Raw genomic sequence first — 11,674 nt, 5'->3', positions numbered from 1 at the left:
ATACAGTTAACTGATTATTGAGCTTATATGTTTGAATGTTCGGGTTAATCATCTAGGAACATATTTCGATTTTTCTATATCAAGAGGTCATAAGTGAACAATCGCACAATAATACTGATAAGTCCTTAAAACACTACACGATTTGTTTCGAGTTCAGAAATTTGATGCTTAACCTTTGTGCTTAAAATTATGTTTACAGGGCTCGATTTAGTGGTTTGTTACATGCACTGGCGCAACCCAATATTACAACATGCAAGCTAGTTATGGGACAAACTTGCACAAGATGCATGTCAATTATTGAGTGTGTAAACTTGCACCACGTAGAGGTAGGTTAGCATCTCTTAAATTGAACCCTGCTGTTTCATTTGACTTCAAGTGTTTAAGTGCTGCCTAATGTCTCATTTACTGTAAATGGCTGCACATCTAAATTACAATAGCCAGTGAATATTCACTGAAGTCAAGTTTATGAATGCCTGTATCAGATCTTTGAATCAGAATTATCACGGAGTCTGTCAAATAAAATTTCTCTGCTTGGGATCCATTTTTTGACTTTGCACATAGAGAAAATGTTTTGTCAGTCTAAACCTCTAGATCAGAAGCGACAAGTACATGCATATTTTTTACTGATCCAATGGAAAGACATCAAATAAAACGCTTCAAAATGAAACTAATATTTATTTTCAGACTAGAAACACTGAAATGGCCTCGAATAACATAACAAAGATCCTTACAAACAACAAGCTGATATTTGAACATTTTCTTAATATACAATCTTTGAATGTAAGGATGGTTGTGTTCGAAAATATGTTTTAATGGCAAAATATAAATCTGATACATGACAAACTGAAATGTCTGCTAGACTATTGCTACCAACAAGAGAAACGGTTGTAGTCTTACATAAATGTTCGATGGGAGGAGAGTTTAGTCAAGCAGTCTTCTTTTCGACTGATTTAGATGTCGACTTATTTCAAAGTTTGTCAAGAAATAATATCAGAATGCAAAGAAATGGACCAATATGACTGGATTAGATGCAAAGAAATACCTTGGGTGTAAGCACTCATGGTGTTCGAAAGGCGTGATGAACAAAATACGAGGCAAACAACTCGATGTAAGTCGAAATATCACAGCAATTTGACAGTCACAACAATGGCGGCATCAACTGTGAAACTGTCGTCAAGGCGACGTCATAAATCTCGCGCGACAGTCATCACGTTAACAATTTGACTGGTTTTCCTCCTGCTCTACGCGGAAGACGTAAGGCAAATGTAGGACCCCAGTCATGTTTGTTTATTTTACCTGGCGCCTTGTTCAAATGAACGCGACATGCCTACGAGGGAATGGTGTGGGCCGTTTTATTAATTTAATTACTACGCAACTGAAAGAATGCAATGAACTGTATGGGGCATATCTGAAAAGCCTTTTCCATGTTCAATAGATGTCCATTATACTTCCTCTACAACTGACACTGTAATATATGATCCCTAAAAAACAACAAAACAATACACAATCTTCAACTCCAACAGTTTTGAAATGCTTTGAACGCATTGTAGTTCAGATATTCTTGACTCCTTACAATTTGCATAAAAACTGAACATAAGTGTCGAGGACGCACGACAAACAACGGTAAATAGTATACAAGAATATTGTTCATCCACTTTCAATATAAAAACAGCTAAAATCTAAAACTGAACTGTCAGTTCACCTGATGAATGGGGTCTGAAATTACCCCAAAACGTTGTGTTTCAAACAATCAAAAAGTACATTTATCCATGAAAGATCTTAGTCATAAAACAGCTTCGCCAGTTAAAATATTCCCATGTGAGTCAACAGACCATGCCATCCACTTATCGCACTCGCTTGTTATATTTATTATGTACAATAATGGCTGCATGATAAGTTTCGCTAATTGTTTAAAGTAACATTTGAAAAAAACGATACACTTGGGTCATATCGAGGAGTGGAAATGCTACATTGGTAAAATTGTGAAGTGATCGGTAATAGCGTTATAAATATATTTCAGAAGCCTCGGATGGTACCATATAATGAGCAGTTGCCTTTTATTATTATTCATTGCGGTGGGGGTAATCTGTTGGTTAAAGCGTTCGCTCGTCACAAAGGCCCCGGTACAATGTGTGAAGCCTATTTTGTGTGGCTGAAATATTGCTAAAAGTGGCGTAAAACTATACTCAATCACTTGTCAATGAATTTTCTCTTAGCTTTGTAAAAGACTTGCGTCCAAGAGGATCGAGCCTCCGCTCTGACACTGACCAGCCCTACTTTGAAGTATATTAAAGATAAACATTGTCGTTACCCTGCCACGCATTCCCATTCTGGTAATAGAGAGAATGGGTGATTTTAGTTTTACGCCGCTGGTAGAAATATTCCAGTAATATCTCAGCAGGGAACACACATTGTACCCATGTGGGAAATCAAACTCGAGTTTCGATATGACGACAGAACGCTTTAAAGATCGAATAAACTCATTTTTGTACTCTTTTAACCATTGCATATGAAAGACTCGTGGTTAGTCATAAGCAGAACACCAAACTTATTCTTTAAAAACTTGTGGTTAATTCATACCAAACTACTCCACCGTCCCTTTCAGTGATAGAACAAGCATTTGTTACTTGTTTACCCAAAGTTAGGATAATGTGTCGGACTTTCTGCAAACTTGTAAACACACACAGACACGTACGAGCGTATACACGTTTGGTTGGTTGGTTGGTTGGTTGGTTGGTTGGAGCCGCACTCAGCAACATTGTGACAGATAATATTGGGGTCTTGTGTTGTAAGGGAAAATATGGTGATATCAGAATAATACTGGGATGATATCCGGGGTGATATTACAGTCTAGTATCGTCGGGGAGATATCAGGGAGGTATTGGTTGGATGTTGTCTTGTCGAACGCCGCACTCGGCATTATTCCAGCTATATGGCGGCAGTCTGAAAATAATCGAGTCTGGACAACATAATGAGGTGATCAATAAGCACTGACCTGCGCAACTGTGATACGATAATATGAGTCAAGCAAGTCAGCAAACCTGACCGCGCCTGACCACCCACTTCCATTAGTCGTCTCTTGCGACAAAACATGGATCGTCGGGCGATCAAAAATTCCTACCGGGTTCTTCTCGGGTAGAAGCACACACGTCTAGCACGCACGCACACTCACTCTCACGCACCTCGATATATAAACTACAAATCTTTGGCCCGTCGTGACATCTTTCCTATGTCGTCAAGAGTTACTCCCCTTTTTGTTTATTCAGGAAGTCGCGATTACGCATGTCAATGCGGAAGTTTTGGATGATAGTTCCCGATTTTGCAATTTCTTTAATAGTACCATGACATTATTGTAAAGGTGTTGATTATTCCTCGATAAACAGCAATGGGTTTGTTTGGAAAAGGTCACGAAAAGCCCCCCAAAGAGTTGGTAAGTACACGATTTCACAACCAATCGACTGTTATTAGGATAACAAGACATACTTTCCTGATGTCCAAATGTGATCTGTCTGTGTATTATTTCGAAAGGAGTACGATGTGATTTGAGTCATCCTTCAGTTTGCGACAGGTGTCTCAGATTGATTTTACAGGTAGCGCAAATGTTTCCGCTTTTAACCCATTTGGTGTCTCTTTATCTACTGGCTTGTTGGTCAATACGCAGGAGTAAATTTCAGAAAATATCAAAGTAAAATGTTCATAAAAATAGATCTAACTCCGAAATCTCGTGACTGAGTGAGGTATGGGATGAGAATGTCCTCTGTATGTATAGTGACAGTCACCACTTTATGTTACGAGTTCAAATTATCGACTGTAAGAAACGAGTTGAGATTAGCTGTCTCACCGTTTTGTTAATTTGAAGCACATCCACACAATTTGTATTAAGTTTTGAGTATTGCCAGGAAGGCTGTCAAAGCTCAGTGGTCCATCTCTCTGCGAAAAGCCATATTGTTCATCATAACACTAGTAGTAATTCTTCAGATTACCTCAGGTTAAGCTGGCAATGAGAGTTTGATATTCCCAGGAGTGCTAACTTCCGGAAATCCTAAATCCTGTGTGAACATGGTACATTCCAGTACACAACTAACAGTTCAGTTCTGTTGGTTTGATAAGACAAATGATGCACAGAAAAAAAATATTTTTGATCTCTTGATAACACATTCTGGTAAAGAAGTGAAATTAACTTCAACGGTCATAAGAATCAGTCTGTCAACCTTCATGAATACCATGTGATTATTATCCACCTTCGAAGACCACAGTTTAATGCACTATGAACAATTGTTTATGGATAACAACTTTTTTATTTCATGAGTGCGGTGTTATCCATAAAATATTGTTCTATACTGTACATCTCAACTTCTAAAATGCCACTCAAGCAAGTTTAATTCATGTTTGGAATTTGATTGTTTAGGATAATCAGCACTCCCATGGATTCAGTCTATTTTAATCCAAATGAGTGTCTTATATTAGTATAATTCTCCTTAAACTGCCGTAAAGTGTTGCATCAAATGCTAGCATTTATTTATTTATTTGTTTGTTTGTTTGTTTGTTTGCTGTCTCAGCTACCCTTGTTACCACTATTTGTTATTTTATTGGTATTGTTGTTCATTACCTTAAACAAAGCAGCAACAGGTATTATGTTGAAAGCACACAAGGAATTTACACAAATCATCATCATCATGGCAATCATCATCTTAGAGGAGAATTCATATTCATGTTGACATCCACAGATTCATCGTCACTGCTAAGTTCTTTGCCCCAGGGTGTATTTCTGATCATGCTAATATTACCAGCTAGCAACAGGAATCATGAGGATTGGCAGAATTAGATAAACATGCACAGGAAAGGTATAATGAAAAGATAATACCTTCTTTTTCTGAACAAATTGTATGTCAGTAGAGACAGCTTTAGTAAACATGGTTAATGCAAAAACATTTTCCTTTCAATGTGGATATCATATCTGCAACACTGGATGTGTTTTCCTTCTTTCATCACCCCAGCTTAAAGATACTGCTGTCTTCATCTAATGATCTGAGGCCTTATCAGTGTATGGTCCAGATTTGAGAGATGTGCAGTTTGATCACCCTTACTAAAGCCTCATAGCTTGTATGTAGTTAATGCAGCAAGTGAATGCAACTTAATGTCTTTCATATTCAGTTACCTGTGACAGTGTCCATGGTCTTAATCGTAATGTTTTGCATTCCTAGGTCAATGAGTGGTCACACAAAATGCGAAAGGAAGGCTACAACCTTGAGAGACAGATAAAAGGTATGTCCTTTGTCAAATCTTTTGATATTTGTGATGGTCTTCTGAAACCCCAAACATCACAGTGTTTGAAACTTTGATATTAGGGATGTGACAGTACGGCATGCAGGATTTTGGTACTTATCACGGTACACAGCTCTCGGTTTGTTACAATTCGGTCCAGTTCATTAACAATAAAATTTGAAAAGGTGAACGTTTTAGTGGAAAGGCATCTAAGTATTCTTAGCCCCGGTATTATGCATTACACTCCTAGTCTAACAAACCCTTGTAGGAGGTCATGTCAGATGACCTTTGAGCAACCTGTGACTGTCCAATCAAACGTGAGACGGACAAACAGATTAAGCCAATCAGACAAAGGCTACTGTTTAGGGTTTGGTGGGACTTACAAAATTCCCCAGTTACTGACACTGATCCCTTAACAAATGAAAATCTCAGATATTTAACCTGCAGCATATATGCTGCGGGCCTTGTAATGATATCATTTGTTAATATTTCCGGAAGCTGAAATATTATGACAATAACGACAAAAATGAATAATGACAATAATGCTCTTGACAGTGTTGTATAGCGTACTCCATGTGCATCACTCAGAAGCGATAGTACGGAAAATAGCATTTGGAATCATAAGGGTACAAACCTTTTCAAGGTAAAAGTTCAAAAGGTATGTGCAAATGTCCACTTTCACGAATTGGTAAGCTCTGTTCAGACTGGTCAGTGTCAAAAGTTACCTGACGTGACCTCCTACTAGGGTTTGTTAGACTCGGCAGAGGAGTGTAAGAAAAATACTGAGTAAGTTTGCTTAGACTGAGTGAAAAGGCACCTTTTGGTTAGTTAAAGAAGAAATCTTCTTGGAATTTGAACTTAAACTAAGGTCTAAAGTGCCTTTTCACGATTTCATTCATCCAGTCAAATTAGCATGAGTCGTTGACAATAGCTGCAGTAAAATATCAGAAACTGTAGATACATAAAGATTTCATCTAGAATTAAATTACACTGAATATTTTTTATGACATTCCGGAAATAATATGCATAAGGTGTGTAAGATGATGTTTTTGTTTTCATTACAAAAGTCGAACATACCATGTTTTCAAAGTCATTTTCGGTGAACCAAAAACAAAATACCGCAGTATAACATTTCAGCACTAATTGATATGGCAGATATGCACCATATCATTTCTTCCACTGAATGATTTTAGTCCACAAAAGAATCTAATTCACAGATTCTGTAGATCTTTCACCCTTGAAGGTCTAGGGCACAATAGGCCTTCTTGTTTGCCATAAAAGGCGACTATGCTTGTTGTAAGAGGTGACTAATGGGATCGGGTGGTCAGGCTCACTGACGTGGTTGACACATGTCATCGGTTCCCGCTTGTGCAGATCGATGCTCATGCTGGTGATCACATGATTGTCTAGTCCAGACTCGATTATTTACAGACTGCCACCATATAGCTGGAATATTGCTGAGTGAAGCATAAATTTAAACTCATTCAGTCACTCCATAGATCTTGCACTTGTCATAATTTTACATATCTTGAAGGAGCAGACATGTTGTTGATTGTGAAAAATGCATATTGTCTGGTATGGTACCCATGCAATTTGATTAGCTGTGTTCAAGGGCCAACCATTAATCTGTGTGTTGTTATTGTCACCATATGTCTGAAATATTGCCAAAGCGACTTTAAATTTTAACTCAATCAGTCATTCACTCAAGGACCAACCTTAGATCTTGCAGACAAGCATTGTATTTGAGTCATTAGACTGGACTCTGGTGTCTCACCAAAGAACAGCTCGTCACTTGGACCCATAAACACGGGAAGTTCTTTGGGTGCAAAAATAGAGAGACATGTAAATCCACATACAGTGTACTCTGCCTAATTTGGACTGACTTGGGAGCAACTAAAAAGTCTGAATTAGACAGCAGTCCGAGTTACACAGAAATTTCCTATGAAGAAGGATTACATCAGACCGCAATTTCAGTTTCGTTATATACAGCAATCTGAGAAATTCAGAGTCCGAGTTGGACAGGGTGCACTGTAATAATTACACACCGTTGTTGTTTTAGGTCTGAACTGTGCTTTAACTATTCCGTATTGTGATATATTGTGATATGTGCAACACATGGTTTAAGGTAGCAAAAATTACCATTTCCCACCTTTTGCAACAATGGCAATGACCAGGACTTAGATGTGAACCTAAAAGAGATCAGTTGAAAATGTATCCAAATTGAAAACTTTGCTCTAAAGTTTGGAAAAAGCTTCTTCAGCTGTGCCTGCCATTTTGGTTTCTTTCATACTGACACTCATTGTCCTTTTATTTATATGGTTTAATAGTCACACAAATGCAATTACAGGACCAATAAACATTCTCAAAACTATTAATGCATCATGACATAAAGGAAATACAAATGTTATTGTCATGCATATTACCAATCATGTTCATGAAAATTGCCAATCATATCAGGTGAAACGGTTCAAGAAAAATGTACCGCAATATATCTTAATAATTCTGTGAAGTTTGAATTGCAGTATACCCATTACCCGGTATTAATACTATTATTGCCCACCCCTAGCATTATCTGTTGCTGCCTCCTTGGTTTCAGCTATACAGAGGGAGGAGGAAAAGACGAAGAAGCTGCTGAAGGCATCGGCTAAACGAGGGGAAACAGAATCTTGCAGAATTCTCGCAAAGGAGATCATGAAGGCACGAAAGGTTGTCAACAAACTATATACGTCCAAAGCTCACATCAACTCTGTCCAGATGAGCATGAAGAACCAGCTAGGTGAGGACAGAGAACTAGAAGTGAGTGAGTGAGTTTAGTTCCATGCCGCAGCACTCAGCAGTATTCCAGCTATATATGGCGGTGGTTTGTAAATAATCGAGCCTGGACCAGACAATTCAGTGATCAACAACATGAGCATCGATCTGTTGGGAATCTATGAAATGTGTCAACCAAGCCAATGAGCTTGACCACCCGATCCCGTTGGTCACTTTTTATGACAAGCATGGTTCATGGAAGGCCAATTCTAACCCACATCTTCACCTACCTACCGACCGACCCACCGACCGACCGACCCACCCACCCACCCACCGAACTGCCTACCTACCTACCTACCTACCTACCCACCCACCGATGCATACCCACCTACCTACCTACCTACCTATCCACCCATGCATACCCACCTGCCCACCTGCCCACCTACCAACATGGTTGACAATATGTTGACAACTTGGTTGATCGGTTGCTTTTGTCACCAGCATCACTACGACTGGCAGGAGCTCTGGAGAAGAGCACACAGGTGATGACCTCCATGCAGGCGCTGGTGAAGGTGCCAGAGATCCAGGCAACCATGAGGGAACTATCCAAGGAAATGATGAAGGTAAGGATGCTACAATAATATTTCATACCATGGGAGAAGACCAACCCAGAACTAGAATGCAAGGTTTACAATAGTGTGCGATCCCTGCATATCTGACTGAACAATTTCGTAAACTACTCCCAAATAGTTTCTATTTTTTGCGAGTCATAGCAGATAGAATATTTTTTAAATAAGTATCCCCAAAATCCAAATTAATCCAATAAACAGACAGCCATGCACTTCATCAGATTACTTTCAACCAGTGTGCTAAATAGCCATTGGCCCGCGAGCCCACGGCTAGTAAAAATCGAGTCAGGACAGTAAATCTTCAGTTACGAACCCAACTGGCCAGTAAGTTTTCACAGGTTTATTTGGTAAATATCAATCTCTCCGACTTGATTAGTTATGATAAACTTTTAAATCTTTGCAGGGTTATGGTCTGATAAAAATGTTATTCATAAAAGCAGCTGAATGATGAAACCTGTGTTCTATCGACAATATGTTATTGTTATTTTTTGGTAATCTTTACCTAAGTAAAATTCAAATTATACATTCAAACTTCGGGTAATGAATCATTTTGTGGGCTAGTAACTTTCAAGCATAGCCAGCTCGACTGGCTAACAAAATGTGGGAAGTTTGTGGAACACTGCTTTCAACAGAGGACAATATGACAGAGTAGGCTGTACCCTGTTGTAGGCTGGGATCATGGAAGAAATGATGGAGGATACAATGGAGATGGCCGATGATGAGGAGCTTGATGATGAGGCTGATGAGGAGGTTGATAAGGTCCTGTTCGAGCTCACTGCAGGTAAGCTGAGATCTGAGAAATAATCGATTCAGGAATTTATTTTACAGTACAAAGCAGTACAAAGATCCATGTGATCCTGAAATGAGCAAAGTGTAGATTTTTGAAGCTCTGTTTGAGCGACGATAGTTGTATGTGCCATACCTTAATTTTACTGACAACTATCTTAGCAGTAAGAGAGCTTTGAAAATCTAGGCCCAGGTTCTTGGTTCACTAAAAATGGCTACATGGATATAAGGTGTCCCCAATGGATACTGAGTATGGATTTTAAACTGAGACCAAGGGTTGGCTCAGCTTTGGCCGATTTTTTCAGCTCACCAACAACCTTCAGCACATCTTCAACTCACCATTAACTCAGCACTCTATTCTTTCCTAGGTGTTATCGGGAAGGCGCCAGCAGCAGTCAATGACTCTCTGCCAACAGGAGAGTTGGAGGGGGCTACAGGTGTGACACCATCTGCATCACATGACGATGATGAGGACGAAGAGGAAATGGATGAAATGAAAGCGAGACTGGAGGCACTTCGGAGTTAGAACTTACAGAATTATGATCCATTGTGTAATAAGACTGCAATGACTCACTGAAGTGTCCATTAATTGTTACAGGATGTCATACAGTATCAAGTGCTCAGATAACCTATTTATGTCATAACGGCAAAATGGAATGATTGACAGACAACTAAGACTATAGAGAGGAATGTTTTGAGGAGGAAAATCTGGAATTATTTTGAAATATCAATATCATTATAATATAAATACTTGCTGATGCCTTTTAGAAATATTATTTCAGTTTAGTTTAAGTGACAATAGGGAATTCTGGAAATGTTCAGTCATACAAGATCAGTGAACAACTTGCATTTTTTAATGAAATGAGAAACAAACATCACTTTAAAATCTTCCATGTAAATTGTTTTTATTTTCGAAGATTTCATGGGGTTGTACACACCACATACAGGTCAATACCAGTGTAATATTGGTATATGTCAGGTCGGGTGAAGTGAGTCCGAATGTAAAATAGTGCTGGTATTGGCATACAACCTGCGATATGATACATCATGATACTAAAATGTTATTCACAACGATATTTTGCCAAAGTATAGTGCACTGAAGCTTCGATCTGATACAAATCCCAATACAAGAGTGGTGGTACAATACACATCACAATACTAAAATCTTTAATTGTAGCACCAACTATAAAACACCTCAGGGTCAGAACAAAATCGTTTAAAAGTATTCCGGGAAATTTCATAAGGGTTTTTTCAATGTTTAGAGGCAGTTTTTGTGAATGGTATTAAAATACAAGCATTAATAACATAGTGAAGGGTAAATAAGTATGCATTTGTTTGAATCATCAAACAAAAGTAAGTCTTTCTTGACAGATATCGCAAATAGAAAGTATTCAAAGTCAAACATTGATGTATCAGTGTCCTCCCATTTGTGAGAACTCCCAGTTGTGAGACACATTAATTAATGGTTCAGTGCACACAGGTGGTGCTTCCTCATCCCTACAATGAAAGTGGGGACAGCTCATTACTGAGTTATTTAAGACAGTAAATCTAAGCATGTAAATTAATTTTTATGTTACGGAGAATTAGGTTGATAACCCATCAGTGTCAGATTTATATCAAACTTGGCTGAAATGTTATGATGTAATGGCAAGTTAAATACAATGTTTTAGAATGTTTTGCAAACTTTATGTTCTTCAAGTGCTGATTTGATTAAACGGAGTCGTAGATGCATTCAGGGTATAGTGGAGATTTATGGAAACGTATCCTGGAGATATCGGGGATGATCCATTCTATCAGATAGGGGAGTATGTTTTGTTTTCTTTGTTAATAGCCCACTCTACTGTCTCACAACTGGAAGTCTCACAATTGGGAGTTCTCACAAATTAGAGTAGACTGACATATCACTGCCCAGTGTTGAAGTATTGTATTGGCATATACGACAGTGTAAAACTTTTTGTATCACATCGTGTCAGCGGCCCATGGATCAATGTACTGATGCAGCACAGCTGTAAGGTAGGTCTTCTGTGCCTAAACTGAATGCAATTCCTACCATTTTTGTCTGATGTTGACGGGGTAGGAAGAGGCTGTAAGGCTCTGGCACAAGCTGCCACAGTCAAACAACTGTGTTGAACTCTGACGTACAGGTCACTGTTGTCTCCAAGGAAGAACTTCAGGTCTCTGCATATTCTGTAGTCAGTCATCATTTGAAGTTGTGTAGAATCATCAAATAACACAAAGTATTT

At 38.6% G+C, this 11,674-nt stretch overlaps 1 protein-coding gene across 1 annotated transcript; it reads left to right on the top strand.

The window, feature by feature from the left end:
- Window positions 1–3,293: 3,293 nt before the first annotated feature.
- Window positions 3,294–10,320, top strand: LOC137265584 (charged multivesicular body protein 3-like). The gene is made up of 6 exons (XM_067801005.1): window positions 3,294–3,430; window positions 5,205–5,265; window positions 7,862–8,041; window positions 8,518–8,639; window positions 9,315–9,426; window positions 9,800–10,320. The coding sequence occupies exons 1-6, from the start codon at window positions 3,386–3,388 to the stop codon at window positions 9,955–9,957; spliced, it is 678 nt and encodes a 225-aa protein (XP_067657106.1). The 5' UTR covers window positions 3,294–3,385; the 3' UTR covers window positions 9,958–10,320.
- The last annotated feature ends 1,354 nt before the right edge of the window (window positions 10,321–11,674 follow it).

This window comes from Haliotis asinina, chromosome 15 (assembly GCF_037392515.1).
Source record: "Haliotis asinina isolate JCU_RB_2024 chromosome 15, JCU_Hal_asi_v2, whole genome shotgun sequence".
Taxonomy (NCBI): Eukaryota; Metazoa; Mollusca; class Gastropoda; order Lepetellida; family Haliotidae; genus Haliotis; species Haliotis asinina.
The sequence above is the reverse complement of the archived record's forward strand: the minus strand, read 5'-3'. Positions and strand labels throughout refer to the sequence as shown.